Source organism: Thermobia domestica, chromosome 11, assembly GCF_964235325.1.
Source record: "Thermobia domestica chromosome 11, izTheDome1.hap1.1, whole genome shotgun sequence".
NCBI classification, from domain to species: domain Eukaryota; kingdom Metazoa; phylum Arthropoda; class Insecta; order Zygentoma; family Lepismatidae; genus Thermobia; species Thermobia domestica.
This window is the reverse complement of record NC_137464.1, coordinates 188,999,995-189,027,677: the sequence shown is the minus strand read 5'-3', so window position 1 is coordinate 189,027,677 and position 27,683 is coordinate 188,999,995. Positions and strand designations below refer to the sequence as shown.

Genomic DNA, 27,683 nt, shown 5'->3' with positions numbered 1-27,683 from the left:
ACACAAAAAAATCATTTTTTTTTCTTATTTTCTGTTACAAAAATAATCTTCATAAGGAACTTTTATGTAGTTATTTCATTACATAGGCAGGCCTACATGTGAAGAAATAGTGGAATTTTCTGTTTCTGAAATTGATAAATTCACAAAGGTTTCTTTTCAATTTGTTACATTTTAAATATTGGAATGGGATATTTGTTCTCTATGAACTCGATGTATGTTCCCTGCACTTTACACACACACACTGAGAGAGAGAGAGAGAGAGAGAGAGAGAAACACTGTATATTTTTACTTCCCAACTTGAAATATTAGAAAATTTCTGGTTTCCGAAAGCTAATTGGAAAATGATAATTTGCTGCTGTTTAACTTTCCTCTACAGGAATTGAATTTTATAGCTGAATGTGCAGTTTAATAGAGTGGAAAATTTTCCATCTAATATCACTATACATAATATCCAAAATTGTCCGGATTATGAAAAGTTTTTTTTCACTTGTTTCTACATCGTGATGAAAATTTTCCGATTCATAAAAATTCCTTTCACTTGTTTCTACAGAGCAATGAAACTTTCCGATTCACAAAAAGTTGTTCTGCTTTTTGCTTCAAAATGATGAAAATTTTCCGAATCATCGAAGTTCTTCAATTTTTCCATACAAGACAGAAAATATTTCGATTCATGAAGAATTGTTTCACTTGTTAATACATAATACTGAAAATTGTGTGAGTCATGAAAATTTTTAGATTCTTTAAACGATCTTTCACTTTTTATCATTTCTATACGTGATTTCAATCAATTTTGTGAACACTGAAGAACTGTCACTTGATCACTTATATTTGTTAAGAACGGAAAATTTTCCGGAAAAATACAGAAGAAAATTTTCCATCTCACATCACAGCTAAACAACGATGTAGGAATAAGTGGAGTATGTTTTTATGAATCGGAAAATTTTCATCACTGGATGTAGGAATAAGTGGAGTATGTTTTTATAAATCGGAAAATTTTCCGTTTCAAAATTTTCCGGAAAATTTTCATCACTGTACAGAATAGACAATTTTTAATTCATGAAAAATTATTTCACTTGTTCCTAAATTTTCAGATTCTTTAAACGATCTTTCACTTTTTAACATTTCTATACATGAATTCAATCAATTTCATGAATACTGAATAATTGCTACTTGATCACTGATATTTGTTAACGGAAAATTTTCCGGAAAAATATAGAAGAAAATTTTCCGCCTCACATCACGGCTAAACAACGATATAGGAATAAGTGGAGTATGTTTTTACGAATCAGAAAATTTTTCCGGAAAATTTTCATCACTGGTCGTATGTGTACACAACTATGCTCAGTAAATAATGTCGGGTACGAACTTCTTTTAGACAATTTCGGCACCTTTAAATTTCTTTGGTGGAAATTTACTCTTCCTGAAGGAGATTAATTGATTATTGTTCAACAATACTTACAAAATACAAAAATAAATAAATAAAGAGAAAATACAACTTTTGTAACTGAAAGTACTTTCCTAAAAGTAAATCTGGTTTCTCATTTACGTCTAAGATAATGTATTTTTTTAAAATTACACTGTAGTAGCTTGATATTTCTTTGAAACAGTAAAATAATATTCAGCCTTAGAATTTAAATATCCGTATAAACATTACATACTTCCAAGAAAATTTACGAAGAATCCAAATCGATCCAAAAATTCATTTTTGTCTTTTCTCCCTTGCTCACTTTTGTTAAGTTCTCCCCACTGATTGAAATTTCGTATAAGCGGTGTATAAATTCGTCGAAAGTATTCATTGGCTACTGAAACTGGATCATTATCTATTTCTGGCAAAGTTGGAGCCACGTCAAACGTTGAAAAGAATATTTCCTAGGAAAAAAAAAAAAAAAGAATTTCTGTAACAAAGCCAAAAGAAATGACAATTCAATATATACATATAAACAGTGCGTATTGTCACTGTAAGATTTTGAAGGCATCGTGCTCAAATGTAACTAATTAGATTTTGAATAAGAACTAAATTCATCCTGATGCAACCTAATGTATATACAAAAATGGCTTATGCTGAACTTAGATTGCTTTGTTAAGTAAGTATATTCATTTACTGGAGAAGAGGGCGTGGTGTTGAATTATATAACATTACGATAACAAACATAAGACTAACGTCTGTGGCAGGTATTAATATTTTACTGTTGTCTATCATGAATAGGTTAAAAAAAATAAAAATAAAAAGTATTACCGCAGTGACATAAATGAGTGGTGCTTTGTTATGTCGGGGAAGCAATCTTCAAATATTAAACGTCCATTTTCGCAATTTATTTCTAATGGCATTTCTTCATTTTTCTTGCTGCTTATGAAAGAATACAAATTATACATCAAAACATCATAGTATAGTAACATTGAATACGTTGCATTTAACCACTACACATATCCCATACATATAAAGATTCTTTAATAATTATCGAATTATAAATTACGTGTTAATTTCTGAGAATCTATAACTTAATAGACATGAAAATGTTACAAGATGTTATGCATAAATCGAAATCCACTATTTTGAAGTAATATTATTGGAATCGTGTACTCGTAGGTGTAGAAATTCTGTTCAAAATATTTGAGTTACCTTCTTTGAAAAGTTCTAATGCATGTGTACTATCAGTACAGTATATCAGAATAACAAAAAACACCTGAGGAAAATGGACTTTACCTAATTAATACAGTTTTGAACCACTTTAAGCTCATGGTACACCATTGGCGCCTAATACACAGACTTCGCTTCCAAGGGGTTCCTATATGTACACCAAGAGCAGTGTGGGAGTGGGAACCTACTATACTGCCCTCAAGTAACTTGTTTGTAGAGATATTGACCCACCCGAATAAACTTGTTGCTGAGGAAAAAGAAGGTAATAGTTAAAAAAGGCAACATCCATTTCATGAAAGAACCCATGAAGTAGATGTGACTGCATGTATTTGAGTATTATATTCCTCGCCCTTCCCCCACCATACAATTGAAATTTTTGTGTTGCTAGGCACAGCTTATAAAACAATACTAACATTGCTTATTCCTCCTTATTGAGGCATTATTCAATTAACAGGAGAAAATATTAAATATGTTTGTGAAATATAGATCTTTGGTTTGGAAATCATGTTTCTTTCTTCTTTTTTTTTTTTCACTCTTAATTTCGTTTACAATAAACTTGAATCATGCCTTACTGAACTCTATACATGTGAACTGGTGTGACCTTGTATCTATAATGGTTGGCTGTGTCTTGTCATTAATAACTATATTTCCTTTTCACATAACAATTTTCTGTTTTCCTACGTATATTCACTACATCAACGTTGTAGAAATTGTATTATAGAGTAAACCTATGTTCTGTGAATACCGCATGTTTTGAGTTGAAAATAATAAATCCTAGTTTCTCTGAGTATCTTATAGAATCCAGATCGTTTAAAACTTTCTATTAACTACATCTGCTTATGGTCCGCACCTTATTCTGATCACTTAATTGGTGGTACACTCTAAGGGAGGCAACGTTCGTCACTGAGCTTTGAACTTCAAACTTGGCCAACAAACTTGTTAAGTGGGTTTATCTCATATTGAAATAAAGTAGACTTTTATCTGCCTCCCAATAGAGATAAGTTTGTTATAAATGGCTTTCATTATCGGTTGAAAGAGAGGGTCCATTATGCTTTCCTTGCTGCATTGTTATCCCTTCAGCTATTAGAGAACACTCCGTTCTGTTTCAGTTTTAACAATTATCTCTCCCGTCTTACTTCTAAACTGCCATATACAAAGCCACGCGTAATTGAAATACGCTTATTTACTGTTAAGTTTAGAGGTTCACATGTGTTTTTACGCAAAATAGTCCATTATTGGAAGTATATTTTTACTCAAAAACAATGGTGGGCAAACTAATTTAGAAGAGGGGCGAAGAAAATAGAAAAACAAATTACGCGTACCAATATAATTTAATAAAAACAATAATCAAGTCTGTAAAAAAAATCTTGCAATAGTAAGCCAAGGCCTATTAACGATTGAAGTTTCTCATAATCTGGTTTTAACTGAGATCCAGTGTTGCTCAAAAGTAAAGTTTAATGTTCAACTGTCAGTTTCAGAGCTGTTAACTGTTTCAAAGTAACCCATTCTTTTTATTCGTAAGATTTGAAATCATGCTGCAGGCCGCATAGAACTTTACAAGGGGTCGCATCTGCCTGCGGGCCAAAATTTGTCCATTACTGCTCCAAAATACCCATGTAAAACTAAGTCACTATAATGAGTGAAAATAACAAGATATAAGTTAAGAAATAATATTGCAATCAAGTACATTTAATGAAATAACGAAAATGTTACGTTAATAATGGTAAGAGTTTCTCATGGTGCCAGTCCAACTGCCGTAGGTGCATGTTCTGCCTTTACGTTGGGAAAATGACTGACTCTTAGTTCTATGAACTGTGATGAAACAAAAACAAAAGGAGATCGCACTAATGATAGTTTGAGACGGGATGTATTATTAATGTGGACTACGAGCCATGACGGAGGCTTGAATCCGCTGCAGGTGAGTGTATAGACTATCATGGAATACCAATTCTCACAGTAGACCGTTCCCCACTACACTATGTCACCTTCAAGAGAACTGGATTACAGGAGCATACCACCGGTCCCGGCTTTACTGGTGAAAAGCACTGGTGGCCAAAAAGAAAAATAAATAAAATTAAAAAAAAAAAATATGAAGAAAGGAAATCATCGCTTTATTTTATTTTTTTTATTTATTTATATACGAGGTACGTCCACAAAATAAGTGTACTAGGATCCTCGCGGGCAGAGGGAATTTGTTATTGCTATGTTGCTCACACTGCCGTATAGCTTAGCTCCTATCCTTTCCAGCGAGCCCAATCACGCGTCAGCAGGACCAAAACTGTGGCCATAGTAATGTCTCTCGTGAAAGATGTCGATAAAATCTGCTGCGAAGTGCGAGATTCGCAGCTTTATCCGTTACCTCGTTGTGAAGGAAAAATCTTCGTCTGGAGATTTGAACGAGATCAAGTCAGTTTATGGCGAAGGAGTTATGAATCGTACGAGTGTGCTTAAGTGGTGCCGTGAATTTAAAAACGGTTCTACTGATTTTGACCGATTAGATTGGAAGACCGTCGATTTTGACTGATTAGCGCATTCCTCTGATCTGACGAGTTGAGATTAATATCTGTTCACCTCCCTCAAGATGAACATGAGTGGGAAAAAATTCAACTGAAGACAAAGTGAAAGTGGAGGTGAAGAATTGGGTAAAAGAGGTGGCGGGAGACTTCTTTGACCAAGGCATAAAATAATTGATTCCTTGTCCACTAAGTGCATTGAGAGGAATGGCGACTACGTGAAAAAATAATTCACATATGTACTGATGTAACCACGTAAAAGTTCTGCTCTAAATAAATTTTTTGAAACCTACAAAAATTTAGTACACTTATTTTCTGGATGTGCCTTGTATATACCTGGGCATTACTGGCATCTGTGCATTAAGCCAGTCACGTATGAGGGATGATGTCCCTCACCAAGCACGCTATTCTGGGAAGGAAGATGGAAGAAAGCTGCCTAGGACCTATATCTTAGGACCATTCCGACATTTTCCTGATGTAAACGGGGAAAACCCAAGAAAAACTTCACTCAGGATGACTGTTACATCTCTTAGATCGAGCGTCCCCAGTGGTAATCGATCCCGGGACCGCTCGCACAATCATCGCTTTACAAAACGCTTCCAGTTTTCTGTTATATGCTAAATTCACAATCCAGACTTCTGGAGAAGTAAGTGTATATTTGGCCTCGTGGGAATGAAACATTACTACCCAATAGGTTTTGAATTGCACAAGAACATATAAGTTGTTTTGTTCACTGCCGTTTAGGAGAAGGAGCAGAAACAGCGAGTAGTTTACCGTTTGAATAGCGGAAGAATACAAGTAGCTTTGGTTATTGCCGTTTAGAAGTAAGAGGAAACAGAGTAGTTTATCTTTTGAATAGCTTAAGAAAATAAGCAATTTTGCTTATTGTCGTTTAGAAGTAAGAGGAAATAGAGAGTAGTTTATCTTTTGAATAGCTTAAGAAAACAAGCAGTTTTGCTTATTGTCGTTTAGAAGTAAGAGGAAACAGAGAGTAGTTTATCTTTTGAATAGCTTAAGAAAATAAGCAATTTTGCTTATTGTCGTTTAGAAGTAAAAGGAAATAGAGAGTAATTTATCTTTTGAATAGCTTAAGAAAATAAGCAGTTTTGCTTATTGTCGTTTAGAAGTAAGAGGAAACAGAGAGTAGTTTATCTTTTGAATAGCTTAAGAAAATAAGCAGTTTTGCTTATTGTCGTTTAGAAGTAAGAGGAAACAGAGAGTAGTTTATCTTTTGAATAGCTTAAGAAAATAAGCAGTTTTGCTTATTGTCGTTTAGAAGTAAGAGGAAACAGAGAGTAGTTTATCTTTTGAATAGCTTAAGAAAATAAACAATTTTGTTTATTGTCGTTTAGAAGTAAGAGGAAACAGAGAGTAGTTTATCTTTTGAATAGCTTAAGAAAATAAGCAATTTTGCTTATTGTCGTTTAGAAGTAAGAGGAAACAGAGAGTAGTTTATCTTTTGAATAGCTTAAGAAAATAAGCAATTTTGTTTATTGTCGTTTAGAAGTAAGAGGAAACTATCTTTTGAATAGCGAAAGGATACAAATATTTTTTTCATTCTCGTTTAGAAGTAAAAGGAAATAGAGCATTGTTTATCTTTAAAATAATGGAAGAATACAAGCAGTTTTGTTTATTGCTGTTTAGAAGTAAGAGGAAAGATAGAGTAGTGTCACAAAATACTAGAGTATTCTAAAAAAGTTTGTGCACATTTCGAAAGAGAGAGAGCAAATACAAAGATAAATACAAGCAAACATAATTTTAGCTAATTACATTTAGTTCACTACATACTATAATCAACGATAATATATTAAAAGAAATGAAGGTTTGGAACGCCTTACCTCATGAATATTTTTTCCAGATACAGGCGCGTTGTTACTCAGCCTGAAACAAAAAACGCAAGCACCCAAATATGGGATGGTATATCCATCAGTTACCATGAGTCTATTTGCTTTACCTTCCGGTACTGGCGTGCCAGGTAAATATCTTCCACTATCTGCAATGGCATAAAAAATTGGCACAAATGTAGGATTTGTGATACAAATAAAGGTTAAAAAAAAAAAAACTGGAAATTTTCTTCTTCAAAGGGCCCGAGGAATTAGAGGGTAATAGCAAAATTAGAAATTATTACCTGATGTATGACAGCAATTGAAACCTATAGGATACTTTCTGTAAACATGAAAACTTTAAATTTGTCACAAATGTAGGATCTGTTTTAAAAGTAAAGGCAAAAATCTATAAACTGGAAATTTCCTGCCCCAAGGTGACTTAATTATGTATTGTTACCCTAGTTATGACAACAACTTAAGGGTACCTCCTGTAAATATGGAAACTTGAAATTTGGTACAACTGTAGGGCTTGTTATACACTTGATTCTTGATAACTGAGCACGTGTCATTATGCTAGACACCATCGTATTTCAATTAACGATGTAAAACTGTTATGTGATTTGATATTTGCTATCTTTCATGTTTCCTTTAAGAGAAGCCATTTTCATTTGAGATTTAAAAAAAAGGCTTTCTAGATTTGGGACAACAAAAACTTCTTAAATAAGACACAAAAGGCATACTTTTACAATCATTTATGAGATAAACGTAAAACATAGTCTCGTCTTGTTATTATTTCTTATCACGTGAGCAACACTGTTTCGTATTACCGTACTAATCAACATGTTAAATTGTTAGTTATGTGATTTAATGTTCGTGATCTTTTATCGTCTTTGAGAGAAGTCATTTTAAGATGAGACACGGAAAGCTTTCCAAATTTGAGACTAGAAGACAAAGGCTCTCTATGAATCGAGACATGAAACAAAACTTGTACAAAAAGTTGAGACATAAAACGTAAAAATCTTGTTTCTTGTCTCGTCTCAACTAAGCTCTGATACTAAGGGCCTTGGTTCTCCAAGAGGAAAGAAATGGAGAATGGCGGAAACTTCATAACGAAAAAAATGCATAATTCATACCGTTTATCTAAGATTATTAGGGTAATTAAGTCTAGAAGGCTCAGGTAGGCGTGTCATATATCCAGAATGCAAGAAAGTAGGAACAACTTCACAAGTTTAACTGGAAACCCAATCGGAGGAGAGACTATTACGAAGAACTACGTGTAGATGGCAGGACAATATTAAGATGGATATTGCAGAAATAGGAATACAAAATAGAAACTGTGTCTAGTTGATTAAGGGCAGAAGTCAAAGGAGAACTTCGTGAATGAATTGAACCTTCGACTTCTATAGTCATGAACAAAGGATATGAACAAAGAGAGAGTTTATGTTAACTGTAAAATAATGGGACACAACTTGTTTCTAAAGTGATAAGTGAATGACATTTTTGATTAACATTGTATGTTTATACTTGATAGATAAAAGGAAAGGAACGATACGTCAAGAAATGACAGTATTGCAGTGTTGGAGAAAATGGGAGATTAAGTATTCGTTTTAATGTTGTCTTCAGTTTAGTATTCTGTTTCAAAATTACAAGAAAATCCACTGATTGATTGATTGTTTATTTGAGTTTAACGTCCCGTTTAGCAGCGAGGCTATATGAGACGTGGACCTACTGATTTACGTGGAATCCGAACCACATGAGCTACCGCCGGGAATCGAACCTGGGTCTCCGATACCAAAGGCGCGTACACTAACCGCTTCGCCACGAAGGAGCTCTACAAGGAAATCCACTTTTTGAAAGAGTAGTAAAAGGACTTAAAAATTTTCTATTGTAATTTCCTTCGCTCTCTTTGCATAGTCAATCATTTAGGCCTACATATACACTCACAAGAAATCCCCAATAAGGAAGTTGGGCAATTAAAATATTTTAAGTAGGCCCCTATATAGAAAATTAATAATGTCTAAAATATAGTAAATGCTAGCCCGTTAATTTGTATCGTCTTACCTATTCCAGCAACTTCGTATTCCTGATAATAGAACATGATAGCTTTCTTCCCTCCTTCTGCGAATATACTGTCCATACATTTAAGGTGCATGTCAGAATCTAGGACTCCTTCTTCCATTATTTTCATATCAATGTCAAGAATCGTAGAAGCTAATTCCATGAGATAATAATGGTCGCCAGTCAACCCCAGTTTCCTGTCATCTCTTGCCTCCTTTGCTTTTGCCTAAAATGGTAGAAGAATATGACATTCACTCATTCAAAAATGCGATATAAACATCACCACAATTTCCTAATTAAGGAAATAACAATATTATTTACAATTAATTAGGCACGTTACACTGTTCAACACACAAAATGTTACAGAAATAAGACTAGCTAAACTTTAATAATTTCGGACCATTGAATTCGAAAATGGCATTGATGTTTGAAGATTAGTACTGGTTTGCCAGTTACAGCCTTGGCCTAAAATAACGGATTTTGTACTGAATCATGGGTTTTCCACATATAATCAGTTAGCATTATTGCATTATTGCATATTTTTCGTAATACTTTATCATTCGTAATAAATTATCTTCTACATTCACTCTATATGTGTTTATCACGGAATACGTAACATTTTTGTCTGATACGGATTTTCAGTTCTTATAAATTGTACAAAAATTGTATAATACGTAGTGATGTAATTAGTGGCATTGCGATGTGCTTCCATGAGAACTGCGTTTGATACTTTCAGTTGGCAATCTTGTGTTATACATAAATATAAAAGTGTTTCTCAAATGCTTTAATATTCCAAATAATTTCTTCTATATTACAGGTAAAGTAACATTTGCTTCGAAGAAGTGTTCAATTTGGCTATCTATAAAAATGGCGTTTCGCGTGTGTGTATTTTGGTTGTTAGATAGGAAATGAACCAAGAGAAAAATGGATTTATATAAACTGCACTACGTTTTCGTCCAAATTGAACGCATAAACGAATGGAAAAAGATGCAATGCCATCTGCAGCAACCAAGATTTAGTTGCCTCTAATATTCCCTCTGTGATTCAACCTGTGCCTCATGACAAAGGGGTTTGTATTTTTGAATCTCTAGAAAATGTGTTTATGAACTCTGACGAAAATAACGTCTCTCTTTAATTTTCAATGAACAAAGGTCATTAGCTTCCCTAATTGCGTACTAATTGCAAAAACACACTAGGGACGGTTTAGAAGGTGTAGGGTATATTGAGAACAATTTGGACGGTCTCAAATTCCCAGTCAAATTGTAATGTGTTGATGTTTCTACTTGACAAGTCCAAAGTGTATTACACTCTAGCGTGGAGTTCCCTTAGACTCGGGGTCCAATTAAGAGTAATTGGTCCAGTGAGCTTAAAACCGGTTCAATTATCTGATCTGAAGAAGAGTTCAATTATCTGATCTGAGATCTAGAATTCCTTAAGATTATACACAATTTTGGGCATCAGTTACAATAGTGGAATTATCTATACCATTCCGTGGAAATGTTAGCATTCCCAGTAGCAATAAGAAATTTGAACAGTTCTTTAAAACCGAAGATTTCAATACATACTGCAAAATTATCGAGGGCCTGGTGAGTGAGTTGAATATGAGGCACAATTTTGATGTAAGATTGTAGTGAGTATTCCATTATTTTATTGCATTGAATCATACATCTGAATAGGCAATGGCATTTGAAATGCAAAATTGAGCTGAGCCAGCTCACTAGTAAAGAGTGTAATATGAAAATTCCTAGTGTGAATATCTCAGCATCCAATATTGTAGTTAATGATCTCTATCTACTCGCAAATTTTATCAAGATTCCTTAAACAGTGCATGAAATAGGATCAATCGTGAGCGGTTGTTCCTGCGGTTATGAATTTTTGTAAAGTCTAGCTAGACGTAAGAGCGTTCCTCTCGGTATCCTGCATCAGTATGAAAACTTGATGTTGCTCATAGATCATGAGAAATGCAGTCCCTCCAAAATGTGCGTAGTATAACAAATGACTTCCCTTGCCTCTGTAAATCCAACTTTTTTAAAAAAAAAATGTTGAAATATAATAATAATAATAATAATAATAATAATAATAATAATAATAATAATAATAATAATAATAATAATAATAATAATAATAATAATAAAAAGAATGATGTAGTGATACATTTCCTACATAACATTCACTGTGCTGGCAACACTGACAACAAACGCTGTAATCTGTTTTGTGCTTTGCAACATTAAGGCTGTGCTTTGCAATTGCACTTGTTTGTAAAGTTTTAACGTTTCTGTTGGGTTTCTGCCAGTGAGGTGTGTCTGAAAAGGAGACTGTATTCTGTGTATCAGAATGTCCCGTCAGTGTAAGAAAAAAACCTGAATCATTTTATTATATATATATATGCGGTGAACTGATGTTGAAGAATCAAAGAAGTAGTCTTACTCCTGTTGTCACAAAAGCAAATGAACTGTATTTTGGGTACCCGGTAGGAGATCAGGATATTCAATGGACATCATATATCTGTTGCAGTTCTTGTTCTGGGAACTCAGGAAGTTAGATGTAAGAAAACCGAAGTGGATTAAAATTTCCTGTCCTAACGATTTGGAGAGAGCCCAGAGACTACGTAAGTGACTGTTAATTTTGTTTGACAGATGTAAAGGGCTTCTCTTCCAAATGAAAACATAACATCTAATAATATAATTTGGAGTCAACATGGCGCCCAGTGCTCCATAGTAAAGAGCTACCTGTGCCGAAAGCTCCCAAAAAGTACATTTGCAAGTAGAAGAAGTAAGTTCAGGCAACGAGGATGTCGACTTCAAGCCACCATCTCTCTCTCATGTGCACCATATCTCATCACAAGAAGAGCTAAACGATCTGGTATGGGACATAAATCTGTCGAAAAGAAAAGCGGAGCTTTCGACTTCAGGAGTGTCAAAATCAGCACATTTCGAACGCGACAGAGTAACTGTTAATTTTATTTACGGAGACTGGATTAATTGTATTTTGTAATAATGTTAATGGTTTATTTCAGGAGTTTGGCCTTGAACACAATCCAGCAGAATGACGATTCGTATAAAGTAATTCCGAAGGCAGCACTGATCCATATTTGTAATGCTTATTCATCCGTCCCAATGGTATATTCTATTCACACAAAGAAAACATGAGGAAATGCATTACATATTGCAGTGCATCCAATATAATACATTCAAATTGCGAATATGTGGAGATCTTAAAGTTATTGAAATCTTTACAGGCATGCAGAAAAGTAGGCTACACCAAGTTTTGTTGCTTTCTGACTGAACGGGACAGCCGGAACAGAGTTAACCATTACAATTGGAAAACATGGCCATTAGGACAGGAATATGTTCCAGGAATCAAGAACATACCACTTCAACAACTCGTGAACCCTAACAACATGTGTTTTACTTCCCCCATTACAATTAAACAATTCAACTATGAAAATATTCTTCAAAGTATTAATCGAGACGGGCCAGCTTTCAAACACCTGAAGACAAAATTCCCAAGTCTAAGTGACACAAAGATAAACGAAGACATGTTCATTTTCTAACAAATAAGGACTATCATGCAGGATAGTGAGTTTGAAGTACATTATCAGACACAGAAAAGGCAGCATGGTAAGTATTCAAACTAGTGTGTTCTAATTTCCTTGGTAATACTAAAGCACTAAATTATGAAACTATTGCTATTGATATGGTGCACTACTTCCAAACCAAGGGATGCCACATGTCCTTGAGATTAAATACTTTGGATTCACATTTGGATTTCATTCTACAAAATCTAGGGGCTGTTAGTGATAAACGTGAGGAACTATTCCACCAGGAAATTACAACATTTGAAAAGCTGTTCCGTGAACGATGGAACAGCAGTATGTTTGCTGAATATTGCTGGTCTATCATCAGACAGACTCCTTTAGGTAGATACCGAAGAAAATATTACAATTGTCATTTCCGTAGAAATTTATATAGACTTTTATCTGTAAACGTAAAATACCTGTCCTATGTATATGTAACAAAATATCATGTGAATGCACAATATAAATGGTTCGTGTTAGGAGAATACGGACTTCATATATATGACCTCAAATTTGTTGTACAGAGTTGAGTTTCTTAACGATAATACTATCTATATTATGCATCATATATTGCAATTGGGTAAGATAAATAAGTTGCCAAATCAAATGCTTATTATGGTTTAGCCTTGAATTTTACATTCTTTGCTAAAGTTTGAGGTTAAGTTTCATTTTAATAATAAAAACAATAAATATTATTTCTTCTCAAAATCCTCAATTTCAATATTTACTGACAAAAGTGAAATTTCATCAGAAATTATGACACAGAAAGGCTGTTTTTTACAATATATTTTGTTAAAACCAATTGAAAATGTCTTCAGCGTGATAGATCAACTAGCAAAGGTGCGATAATTATTTCTTTCAAATATAATATTAAAAAAAAAACAACAAAATTCTATATTAAGGCAAATGGACTAAAATGTTTAAAATCACAAAGGAAAATTACAATCATGATATTATATCTTCATGACTAATATTCCAGACCGTCGTATTTCCATGTTCTCACTTATCAAAATAAGAACACAAAAAATTAAAATTACCGTTTCCTTCTCGTAATTTGAAAGATTTCAATTTAACGATTACATCTGTGAAATATTCCAGAAATAATAGAAGGTAGAATATAGAACTCAACAAATTTAACTTAAAATGTTATAGTACTACCAAACCTTCACTTCTACTCTGAAACATTTTATTTTGAAGATAGAAAAGAAAAAGTTACTAAAAATAGTACTGTAATGAAAGGAAAACATACCATATTAAAAAAGTTATTAGAAATTTTGATTTTCAGTTATATAAAGTATTGAGAACAGATAAATTTTGAGAACAGTACTACTCACAAGTATTATAAATACAAAAGATACTGTAAATACAGTTAACAACTTTACGAGAACTGAAACTAAATTATGTTGAAATATTTATTAAATGTTTTACCTGTCGTTCTTTAATATTTTCTAGGAACATCTGATAGCCACCCGATCTTACTTTGCGGCTGACAATGGACTTCCTACTATCTGCGGACTTTTTGCTTTCCATAAATGATTTACTTGTCTCCATTTTCGTCTTCTTCTACACCACAGTTCACCTACGACAGAAAGAAAAGAAAATACACTATTTTAAGCAAGCAAATTGAATAAACATTCTTACAACAACCAATGCGTGGTGTACGGTGTAAACCTATTCGGAAGAGATTTGAGAAGTCATATAGTACTTAGGCAGGGTTGACTTAATAATGGAGGTCGGACATCGCCATCACTGTAAATTCTCAATAGAATGTGCATACCTCTTCTTTAATTGGGTTTAACCTTTCCTTTTTTACTTCCAAGCTGATTCATATACTCTTCACGATTTGTGTCTCAACAGACAATCTTACAAGTCCGCGTCACTCTTCAGTTATCAAAATGATTTTTCAGTTTAAGAAATGATCTGCAACTGAAATATCCTCTTTGCGGGGAAATTATTGCCAATTCAAAACACAAAATTGAAAATTTTCCAGTTTCAACCGAGTTATATGTATTTCATAATATTATTATGCTTGCAGTACTTAAAGGCAATTAAACAAAATAAGAAATTCTATAATAATAATAATAATAATAATAATAATAATAATAATAATAATAATAATAATAATAATAATAATAATAATAATAATAATAATAATAATGATCATGTACGATAGTGATATATGTAGTTTTTTAATTTAATACAGACAATAAATAAACAAATGAAATACTTCAGTACATGGGAGTATATTCTATCAGAAAATACGATAGTCTATACTTAACTTCTAATAACATCTAAAAGAAGTGAATAACATAGTTTACGCGTATTGTACAAAATGTTTTTTCTAAGTATTTTCAAATTATTTTAGGAAGATTTCAACCCTCGGAATCCCTTTATGCAATACGCAAATGCAAACAACTATCTGCTATGAAAAGACACAATGTCGTCGTGAAGTGTGTATCGTCTTTGATAAATAAGAATACCAAGACAATTAATGGGATTGCAACTGCAGCTGGAATAATAACAGAATATTAATTAATTACATTTTAATTGTAATCAACTGAAGATCGAGTTTCACCTTATGCTGAATTTTGTTTTCTGGTGTTACCACAGGTTTTTCACTGTGGAAAGTACAGAACATGCGCCTTTCAGAATCCTTTTTTTTTTTTTTTTAAATAAGAGACTCGACCAGCAATAAGAGACTCGAAACCAGACACTCCTTGTAAAATTACAGACGATAGAGTGTCCACAAAATCTCTTTATTACTAATATCTCTTATGAGATACATACATATGGTTGAGCATATAAGTAAGGCTTCTCTCTTAGCTTATATGCACGTAAGACATCAAACCATCTTGCTGAGATTTCAGTTTCAAAAACGTTCACCGTTGTTTATCCTAAGCAGTAGTTAGAATTTTATTGTTGATTCACGATTTTAGGTCTTGGATGTCCAATACCTTGTCTAATAAAGGATGCCCGTCATACAAATAAATACAAAACTGAGGAAGAGATTTGAAATCGAACCATTTGATCCCATTCAAAATATAACAGATGCTAGATGTGTTACGATTTTTAAAAAGTTGTGTTTACTCGATGAATGGTTTGTTTACTTGAAAAATGTAGTGTTGAAAAGGTCTCGAACGCCCCGTCCAAAATGGTGTTGTGCAGTCCTGTTGAAATTGAAACATCACTTTAGGACTCTTTCTATTCTAAGTTCCATAAAAACGAGGAATCTCAAATTCCTGAATCCTCGATATAAAAACTAAAAGATACGAGAAATCTGAAATTTTCAACGTGCCTCTCCGACATTGGTATTGTGAATTCTATTGGCTGGAGGGATTAACTTACTCATACTAGATTTGTTCCATCTCCAAGCAGCAAAGATTATTGAAAAACTCTTAAAAAAAATATTCCAGAAAGATCGAACATTCTCCTTTACGAAAATTATCTGTATGTCTTGTCTGACGAAACCAAAGTAGATAATTGGCGAAATTGTTATATGTTATCAATTTTCATAATAAATGTATTGTTTTGCTCAGCGAATAGTTTAAATCAAATTTAAGTTTGTAAAAAGTAACGCTTGTACTACCATGAGCAAAATAAATGACGCGTCTCTTTATTTTGAAGTTTTTTGAAAATATCTCCGTTTTCTTTATATGTTCGAAATTTCGGAAGGTTTCCCAGCAGGACAGGTTAATAACAAACCCGTTTTTAATATTTGTGTTAGATATTAGCTTAAAATAAAGAAATTAGAAGCAAAAAACATTAAATCGACAGAAATCTCGAGAATTACCAACTCTGCTAAAGTGGGAAATTTTCAAGAACACGAGGGAATTCTGCAGTTCAACACGAAGCAGCGACATCTATGTCATTGAGAGAAGCGTGGATTAGATCTACAAACGAAAATTTTAACGAAATATTTCTAGTATGTCTTGTTATATGCATTATCAGCGAACTCCAAATATATGAATCTATGCTAAGTATTAACGTATAGATAGTGCAAATAGTGGAAATTACCTATGGAAAAAGAGGAATTGTTAGCCCAATCGTAATGAAAAATCGTCTTTACTGTAGAACAGGTTCAGGTTACGTAAGAGAGCAAATAGCTCAGTTAGGTAAAGCAACGAGTTTGTATACCGAAGGTAGACGGTTCGAATCCCGTGGAAGTACTGTTGCCATTTTTGTCACTAAGGTTATTTTATTTCTTTTTTATTTGGGAAAGAATCAAATTGTAACATATGTGTAAAACTCATGACGATACAAAAAAAAAAAAAAAAATATATCGTCGGATTTGCATTAGTGTCTCTAATTTTTGTTTGCAAACAGATTCGTAATTATTTCCCCTGTGCTCACTGATGCATAACGAATGTTTTCCAGTAAATGTTAATTCTAATTTGGAGAATTTTATAGTTTCACAATGTTTCTCACTACATAGTCTTCTATCTACGTGTTTGGATATTTTGATAACAGATATCCCTATTACATGTTTAATTTTCTCTATAAATATTTGTCTTAAATTGAAATTGTTTTGAATTTACTACATAAGCAAAGTTGTCCGAAGGAGGGGAGCTCAAGTAATAGATATTCTACGTAAAAGCAACCTATTGTAGAATGATGATGCTTCTTACCTTCAGCACATAATCTTAACGTTAGAGAGTCAGAGAGAGAAACCCATCTTAAACCTCTACATATCATTGTTCGTCTCAAATAATTTCGGCTCTCCAAAGACATTCATATTTATTATTTATTATTATTATTATTATTATTATTATTATTATTATTATTATTATTATTAATGAATATGCCACCCTTACATAATGTTGTAACTTTACACATCTTAGTTTAAAGTGCTTTCTTTAGTAATAATTTGAGCAACCACGTCACAAAATTTAAAATGTATGAGGGGGCACGACGTTTTATTTCCCCTCCTCTCTTCTCAGCACCCTTCAACAGAAGGTATATAATTTCTGAGAAGCAGGGCAGACAAAATGAATAAGAAATATATTTAGAGCATCCTTTCCTCCTTCGTGAATGTAATATCACGTAGCATTTTTTATTCTACTGAAGACGACCCTAGGCCGTTATGGTTAGGTATCAAAAGAAATACCTAATATATTTATAGCGCCCCTTATCTGTAATATTACCTCTTCTTTATTTGTTCGAGGCTTCCCTACACAACCAAGGGTGACAAAAAGAATAGGAAAAGTGTCTAAAGATTACAAAAGACTTTATATTTTGTCAGAAACAAGGCAGTATATACACAACATTGCTTTCGTTAACAAGTGTTTCACCCTTGAGTCGCTTATAAAATTATGCAGAATAACTTTTGCCGATCATTGTTCTAGAGGGATTTGTCCAGGATGGTTTGGTGTCGAGCTAATAACGATAAGTATATTTATTTACATCACTGTTAAAGAAATAGCAAACTTTCTGAAAGGAACTTACTTAGGAAACAGATCTTCCTTCTACTTAGCCAGAGCCCGCTCTGAAAAATTGCATCTGGCATTCTGAGTGAAAGTTCTATGGGACTATTAGAAAAATATATTCCCGTTTTCACGCTGATGGTAGAATTTCTTAAACAGTTATTGAATTACGTTCGAAGGGTAGGCGTAAATAGCGCCCCCGCAACAATGTGGCGTGGGGACCGCACAAGCTGCAAGGCCAAAAAATATACAGAAAGTACGCAGGGGCGGAGCAGGCCAAATTTTCACACGGGCAAAGTGACTTTTTGGCGCCCTTCCCCTAGTAGTAGCCTATATTTTACATTTTATCATAGTGTTTTTAATAGTTTAAACCAGGAGCGTCATTTCAGATTTTGCTTTGGGGGGGGGAGACCTCTTGATATAAGTAAACTTTCGCGTTTTTCACTGATTTACTACTATTCTAATGATAAAATCTATATACATCTCAAACTCAAGGGAGGCAAATGCCCCTCCCTGCCCTCCCTAAATGACGCCCCTGTTTTAAACCCATTTTCAAAAAGAAATCCATTACCTAGGAAAAGTTCACAAAGAATATGGCCCGCTATAAACAATACCAACTCCAGCCCCCCTGGTCTAGTGGCTAGCACGCCTGCCTTCTGTGGTACCGGGTCCAATTCCCGGTGGATTACTGTTGAACGATAAAAGTGGTTCGGATTCCACTATAATTAGTATCCACATCTCCCTTGCCCATTAAGACATAACCGTGGAACGCTAAACTCAAGCAAACAAACAAACAATACTTAATTCCTGGCACTCTTTATTCTACATGCCATCTCTCAATTTTTCGATACAGCCCCCTTAGTACTATGAAACTCTCTTCTTCCATAGTGAAATGGAAAAAGATCATATAATCGCCACTACTTTACAAGAATATAAACCAAAAACGTCACTAGAAAGCACATTATAAATTTTACTTTTTGAGGCTCGTTTTGGTGCCCCTCTTTCTCTGGCGCCCCGGGCAGTCGCCCGGCCCTTAGTCCGCCCTTGAAAGTACGGACGCATAACTAAGGACTGCGGAGGAGAGGTTAACCTTCATGTTATGCCACTGGTTTGACGTGTTTGAAATGTTCAGTAAGTGATCAGTTGGTGAAATAATTTCGACGGTTACTGATGTTTAAAGTTTAGCTAAGACAAAGCTACCTGATCAAATACATTTGATATCGCGATGTCACAATTTGATTTTTCCTCACATAAAAAAGATAAAAACAATAGTAATAAAAACCCTTACTCGTACTGGGCTCCTAACTAACTAACAACCTAACTCTTACAGACTAGTTTCTCTGACCAACTGAGTTTCGATTTCTTACGCGAAAGAAGTCTGTTATATTAAGAGGCATGCTTTTCATTATCAAAACTGTTCGAAGTAATACGAACATGGCTTAAGAACAGGGACGGAACTGAGTTACCACTCGATTGACCTTGAGGGCAAATCACCAAAGCGTAGCTATAAACGTAAGTTCAGCATGCATTTCTCTGGAGTTGTGTTCAGTATTCCTATCTGACAGTCATGCTTGTTCGTAGGAGTAATATGTTACAAACCTAAACTTTCGATAGAACACAATGACAGAGAATCAAAATTAATGAATTCTTGCCCTTGTGAACTTGGGATACCACCATGTGCAATAAAACTGTCGCGTCTTCTGAAGTGATATTTTATCGAAAATAACTCGTTTTCCTTTATATATCCGAAGTTTTTGAGGGTTTCAAAATGAGGAAACGTTACTGACAAACAAGGACGCATTTAGGGGTGGGTCCAGGTGGTCCGGACTCCCCTCTGAAATCCCAACTTCTCTGTAAATTTAGCCTAAATTTAAGGATTATCTTTTAAATTTTATTATAATTTATTCTAATATTGAAGTCGGACTTCTCCCGAAATAAATTAGTGCATACGTGCCTGCTGACAATTTTCAATATATTCCTTAAATAAGTAAAATAACTAAATTAGGAGCAAAAAGCTTCAACACGGGCTAACTTTTGTCCACTGCCAATATTGTTAGAAGGGATATTAATAGCAAAAACTGCTAGGCAATGCTGAACCTTGGAACTTCACTCCGAACAGCAAGCTTTTTATTGAGAACTACATATGAAACATTTTATCAAAACTTATCTAGCTTTTACCTGGCATGAAATTATTATATACACCAAAATTCACTCTCCTAAAATGTGTATCTAAACATTGCTCTACGTATCTACGAAGCAATGAAAATTATTTATCGAAATATGTGAGCAGGGAATTCTAACAGCCAGCCATTTTACTTAAATCGTAGTAAACCCTGTAACCAGGCGTTAACGTGAAGACAAAGCTTGGTCCATTGGTAAAGTGTTGGAAGAATATAAACTCAATGTTCGTAGGTTCGAATCTATCCACTCACCATAACATTTTGTTCTTATGTGTAACGATGAAATAAGAAAGAAAAAATGTATAACCGTTAAGATAAAACTTCAACCAAGTCTGAAGAGAACAATACTAAAATAGTAATACAATGACGTCAACCAAAAATTATTTCATGTAGCGTTTGGACGAAATTACAGCTGTTAACAATTGCAGAAATAAAAACAGGCTGTAATGCAGTCTAGACTTCTGAATGCATTTACTTCCTGAAAACTTCCGTCTCGTCATTGGTATGCCGTTAATCATTGTAAAACCTTTCAATTGGAAGTGAAATGACACAAACTAAAACAGTTTTAAATCAATAAATGTCTATGTGTAAAAGTAGGTGTCTTTTATCTGTAGTTCTGAGTTCCTTTTACTTTGAAGTGACAAATGAGAGAAGAAAGTATGGTGTTCGAAAAAAAAATCAAATTTGAGATTTCAACGAATTTACACGTATTATAGCCCCTAACACCGAAAAAGTTATTTTTCGATACATGTCCATCAGTTCGTCCGTCCGTTCGCTACACTTTTCTGTGCACTCGCCTAGAAGCCATACCTGAAGCCATACCTCGCCTAGAAGCCATACTTGAACATACCGTAAATTAGTTGAAAAATTTACGGTATGTTCAACTTATCTGCACCAAATTTTAGTTTAAGATTTTCATAGTATTTCCTATAGTTTTTTTTATTTCCCTCCTACTCCCAAAACAAGGGTAGTTTCCTGTACGATGAAAATAAAAAAAAGATATTTTCTCATAACTGGCTCTAACGATCTTGTTTTCTTTCTTTTTTTATAAATCAATATTTAATTAGCAACCCTATTTTGTGGTATAAGGCATTTATCTGAGAAAAATCTACAAGGGGTAGTTTATACTAGAGGGGTGAGTTTTTTCTCAGTGATTTTCTCAAAATGGACTCAAATGTTTTCGTTCCTATTTCATAAATAAAGATTTCATTAATAACTTATCAATATGGCATAACTCGTTTGTCCTAAAAAAATGCGAGGGGTAGTTTATTCTTGGTGGAGTGTTGTCTGGGCGATTTTCTCAAAAACGACTCAAAAGAGTTTATTCATATTTCAAAAATAAATATTTCGTTAATAACCGAACAATATGGCAAAACTCGTTTGTCCTGAAAAAATATGCGAGGAGTAGTTTACTCTTGGGGGTGTTTCTCCTCCTCCAAAAATGAGTCAAGCAATTTTGTTCGTACTCAGAAATAAATATTTCATTAAAAACCTAGTAATATGGAATAACTCGCTTACCCTGAAAGAATCCTCAAGAGATAGTTTATTCGGGGAGTTATTTTTCCCTCACGATTTTCTCAAAAATTACTCGGACAATTTTATTGATGATTCATAAATAAGTATTTCATTAATAACCCTATATTTTAGTATAAGTCATTTCTATGAAAAACAATTACAACGGATAGTTTATTTTTGGGGTCAAGGTTTTTTCCCCGACAATTTTCTCGAACGACAGGCGATTTTGTTCAAATTTCGCAAATAAATATTTCATTAATAACCAAAAGTATATCTTAACTCATTCTTCGAAACAATTCACAAGAGGTAGGTTACTCCTGACGTGTTCTTTTTGAACGACTTTCCCAAAGTGACTCATTTGATTTTTTTCATATTTCATAAACAATGATTGCATTAATTGGTCTATTATATGTTTAATGAAAATGTGCTCAAAGTGTGAGTTAGTTTTGTAGTATGGATTTTCTTCAATCGAAGTTTTTTATTCGATAATCTGACATTCGATGTATTTGAATAATACGATAATTTTATTCGTATTATCCAAATACACACTTCAGTAACAACTGCGGCCTAACACAGTTAAGAAATTGAATTGAAAAAGTTTAGTGCGGTGGCCCTGTAATTGAATATTTTTTGAGAAACTCCCTAGCTTTTTGTGGTAAACTCAGGCTTTTCTTTTTCGAGCGACAAAAGAGAGAAGAAAATATAGTGATTGTGAAAATAATATCAAATTCAGATTTCAACGGATTTACATGTTTCATGGCGTCTACATATCGAAAATGTGACTTTTCGACACCCGTCCTTCCGGTCCGTCCGTTCGGCACACTTTTATATGCACTCGCCTAGAGGCCATACCGTTCAACTTATCTACACCAAATTTTAAACTTAGGGTTTACTTAGTATTCTTACAGGAGCTTTTCCATTTTTTCCTACCACCTAAAATAAGTGTGGGTTACAAACAGCCGAAAATCGAAAAACGCTATTTTCTCAAAAATGGTTTTAACAATTTTGTTTATTTTTCATTAATCAATATTTAATTGACAACCCTATATTGCAGTATCAGATATTTCTCTTAGAAAAATTTACGAGGGGTAGTTTATTCTTGGAGGTGACTTTTTCTCGACGATTTTCTCAGAAAAGACCCTGGCGAATTTTGTACACACTTCATAAATAAATATTTGACCTTACAACATGGTATAAGTCAATTGACCTGAAAAATATATGAGTAGTAGTTTATTCTTGGAGTTGAATTTATTCCCAGTGAGTTTCTCAAACACGACCAGTTGGCAACCCTGTATCTCGACAACGAAGCTGAATTCGAAAACTGCAAGAGGACCATTTGTCTCCTTTTGATGTCACGAATCACCTCCCGAAGTTTGTGGACATCTTTCAGGTTCACCCTTAATGAAGCTTCTTTTCGAAAAGTTAACTATTAACTTTAGGCATTGTTTGTCTTTTTTTTAAATCACAAATGTCGTTATTAATTTTAAGGCAGAGAACTACTTCTGAGAGAATAGATCTTGAAAAATAATTTTAAAACTTAGACTTTTGTTTTTGAGACATTCCAGACAAGACGAGACATTTTACAAGCTATCTCGTGTCCAAAACATTTGCCTCGTATTATCTTGGATGTCACAAAGCTCGTTTTGTCTCTTTCTCGAGACATGTCTTATCTCGTGCGTATTCGTTAACACTTGGGAAGGATTATCTTTCTACTCAAAGCATTGTTTTTATAATGGTTGCATATTTATAATTGCTGTCCACATAAATTACAGTCCTTTCAGTTGAATTAATTTTTATTATTATTATTATTGAAATTGCAATATCTAGTTTAACGTTGGACGATTATGCACCTACGCTAAGGGAGAATGATGATGAATGAAATGGTGAAATGAAGAAAGTGGGAGGGAAATGGAAAATCTCAAGAAAACACATACCCATGCACACGGTATTTGTCCACCTCAAATTTCACTTGGCACGAAGTGGAATCGAGCCACGGACCCCCTGCACCAAAGGTCCCTGCAATGCTTTATTATTATTATTATTATTATTATTATTATTATTATTATTATTAATAGTAATAATAATAATAATAATAATAATAATAATAATAATAATAATAATAATAATAATTGAAGCGAGCTTAACGAGTTTCAACCGTACGACTCAACCAACGTTTGGGTGCCTGTTCGTTCGTCTGCTCCTCTCATAAAAGACATTTCATTTTAATGAAACTAGTAAGTGCCTTCTTTTAGCTCTGCGAAGTAACTATTGCTTGGAACATGAATCTGCAAAACATAAGAGGTAAAATTAACCAAATGGTGCAAGTTTCCACTTATATATACAAAACAATTTTGCAATACCAACTACGTGAATCTTGTCCCATAAAGAAGCCGAAACCCCTACACCGAAGAGCCCTCCGAGATTTGATCATTGTCCACACGGACTGAAATTGTCATTTGAAGCCAAGACTTTAATATGAAGCCAATAATTTCTTTAAAATAGACGGAAAATTCGGAAGTTATAAGCATTTTCATATTTTTGCCTTTTTCCATAAGGGAGCCGTAGCCCCCTATACTGAAGACCCCCCCGGAGATTTGATCATTGTCCACTCGGACTGAGTTTGTCATTTGGAACCAACACTTTAATACGAAGCAAAATATTTCTTTAAAATAGACGAAAAATTCGAAAGTTATAAACATGTTAATAATTTTGCCTTTTCTCATAAGGGGGCCGTATTAGCCTACACTGAAGAGCCCCACGAGATTTGATCATTGACCACTTGGACTGAAATTCTCATTTGAAACCAAAACTTTAATATGAATCCAAAAATTAAACTTTTACATCAATTTAAACTGACTGGGTTCCAGTTCCCCCCACTATTGTTTAGTTTAGTTAACTGGTAATTTGTGACAGCTTCACATCATCAAAAGAATGTTTCACTTCCCCTCCCCTCCCCCAGGAGTTCGTGCTGGATCCACCACTGGAATCAATAGACACTCTTCCTATTCTTTTTGTCACCCTTGATTGTGTAGGGGCTCCCTCGTACAAATAAAGAAGCGGTAATATTACAATCAAGGGGCGCTATATATTAGGTATTTTTTTAAGTTACCTACCCCTAACCGCACAGGGCCATCTTTCGTAGAATAAAAAATATTACGTGATATTCCAATCATGAAAGGGGAGAGGATGCTGTAAATATATTTCTTATTCATTTTGTCTGTCCTGCTTATCAAAAATTACTTTCTGTTGGAAGGCTACTGAAATGAGAGGGGCAAAATAAAAAGTCGTACCCCCTCCTACATGGTTGCTCAAATAAGTACTAAAGAAAGCATTTTAAACTAAGATATTTAAGATTTAAACTAGGAAACTAAGATATCCTACATTATGTAAGGATGGCATATTCAGGATTATTATTATTATTATTATTATTATTATTATTATTATTATTAATTATTATTATTATTATTTGAATGTTTTTGGAGCACCGAAATTTTGTGAGACGAACAATGATATATAGAGGTTTAAGATGGGTGGTCATAGAGGAGGAAAAACCAGGATTTTTCTCTGTCTGACTCTCTAACGTAAAGATTATGTGCTGAAGGTAAGAAGCATCATCATTCTACAATAGGTTGCTTTTACGTAGAATATCAATTACTTGAGTTCTCCTCCTTCGGTCTACTTACCTTATGTAGTAAATTCAAAACAATTTCAATTCAATACAAATACATTGTAAAATTTTTCCGTAATTAAACATCTAGGGAAAATTAAACATTTAATAGGGAAATCTGTTATCAAAATATCCAAACACGTAGATAGAAGACTATCTAGTGAGAAATATTGTGAAACTTTATAAAATTCTCCAAATTAGAATTAACATTTACTGGGAAACATTCGTTATGCGCCAGCGAGCATATGGTGAGCAGTGAGCACAGGGGAAATAATTACGAAACTGTTTGCAAACAAAATTAGGGACGCTAATGCAAGTGCGACAACAGCATTTTTTCTTTTTTTGGTATCGTCATGAGTTTTACACATACGTTACAATTTGATTCTTTCCCAAATAAAAAAATAAAAAAAATAACCGTAGTGTAGTGATAAAAATGATAACGGCACTTCCACGGGATCGAACCCGCTACCTTCAGCATACAGACTCGTTGCTTTAACTAACTGAGCTATTTGTTTTTTTACGTGAACTGAGCCTGTTCCGGTAAAGACGATATTTCATTACGATCGTCCTACCAATTCGTCCTTTTCCATAGATAATTTCCACTATTTGCTCTATCTTTATGTTAATACTTAGCATATATTCATATATTTCGAGTTTGCAGATAATGCATATAATAAGACATACTAGAAATATTCGTTAAAAGTTTAGTTTGTAGATTTAATCCACATTTTTCTCAATGACATAGATGTCGCTGCTTCGTGTTGAAATGCAGAATTCCCTCGTGTTCTTGAAAATTTCCCACTTTAGCAGAGTTGGTAATTCTCGAGATTTCTGTCGATTTAATGTTTTTTGCTTCTAATTTCTTTATTTTAAGCTAATATCTAACACAAATATTAAAAACGGCTTTGTTATTAAGCTGTCCTGCTGGGGAAACCTTCCGAAATTTCGAACATATAAAGAAAACGGAGATATTTTCAAAAAACTTCAAAATAAAGAGACGCGTCATTTATTTTGCTCATGGTAGTACATTTCTGTTTACAAAAACCTAGAAACCCTTTCAAAGACTAAGTCCAAAAAAGTGAGCCTCGACCACCACAATGCCCACAGATCTGTACAGAGAGAATTAAATTTTCCCTCCATTCTTTAGACACTAGCTGAAAGACGTACATATTCCGATGATAGCCGAGTGTGATGTGACATTGACAATGCGTAAAGAATTTGTGAAACTTAAAAATCAAGAGTTCGAAACTCGGTCTCAGATGTTTTCTAATTAATTTTTTAAATATGAAGATATGAAAAAATAATTAAGCAAAGGCGGTATGGTCTAATCAAGGACATCGAATGTGCTCTATCCAAAACGCTTACGCCGCAACCGTGAAACCCGTGCGCAAGGGATTCCCCAAAGGAAGTGGGGAATCCTCGTCAATCCTCTTGAGAAAGAGAGGTCTAAATTAGCATGGTTAGAAGATTATAAAAACAGCAAACAGTAATTCGTTGTCGGCAATATCTTCAACGAATTCAACATGGCGCGGGAATTTTGTAATTAGCTATGTGGGGTTGCGAGAGAAGCGGGCCATTCGAGGTAAATAGCAGCAGCACAGTGTGTGTATATCTGCAATAGGAATTGGCGTGGGAACATGAATGAAAAGAGAGTGCAGTAACCAAAAACATAGGAAATATGAGAAACTACTAAAAAGAACATGCACATGAACACCGTAGTAAATACAAAAATGAAAAGAAATGTGTATCCAGTATGTGGTATAATAAACGAAATAAATAGGGATAGACTATAGCTGCATTGTACTCACCATAAGCAGGTTCTATTTGCAAAATTGCTGTTCCATGTTTCCAATATCCGCCTTAGTCGTTCCTGTGTACTCGTGTTATGTTCTCAATATGTCCTCCACCAACTCGCTCACATGGGCATGACGCAACAATGACTGACAAACATTATCGAGTACTTCGGGTGTATCACGAATCGACTGAAAAGTAGCCTGGATACGTTGTTTCGGATCGTCTATATCATGAATTTCCCTTGCGTAAACTACTTCCTTAACATGTCCCCACAAATAAAAATCCAATAGATTTAAATCGGGAGAACGAGCAGGCCATGCATATCGACTACCCCTCCCTATCCATCTGTTTGAAAATGCAACTTCAAGATGTTCGCGAACTTGCCTGTGAAAATGAGAAGAAGCCCCATCGTGCATGAACCATATGGAACGTCTTACTTCCAGAGGTACATCCTCTAGAAGTTGTGGAAATTTATGCTGTAGAAAATTGAGATAT

At 34.0% G+C, this 27,683-nt stretch overlaps 1 protein-coding gene across 1 annotated transcript in view; it reads right to left on the bottom strand.

Moving 5' to 3' along the window:
• Positions 1-27,683, bottom strand: part of kl-3 (dynein heavy chain 8, axonemal kl-3) — a 555,080-nt gene that overhangs the window by 513,196 nt on the left and 14,201 nt on the right. The window contains exons 2-5 of the mRNA XM_081731423.1: positions 14,041-14,191; positions 9,039-9,261; positions 6,990-7,144; positions 1,659-1,869 (exon numbers count right to left, since the gene is read on the bottom strand). Coding sequence (XP_081587549.1) covers positions 1,659-1,869; positions 6,990-7,144; positions 9,039-9,261; positions 14,041-14,163 — 712 coding nt within the window. The 5' untranslated portion in view covers positions 14,164-14,191. The remainder of the gene's footprint in view (positions 1-1,658; positions 1,870-6,989; positions 7,145-9,038; positions 9,262-14,040; positions 14,192-27,683) is intronic.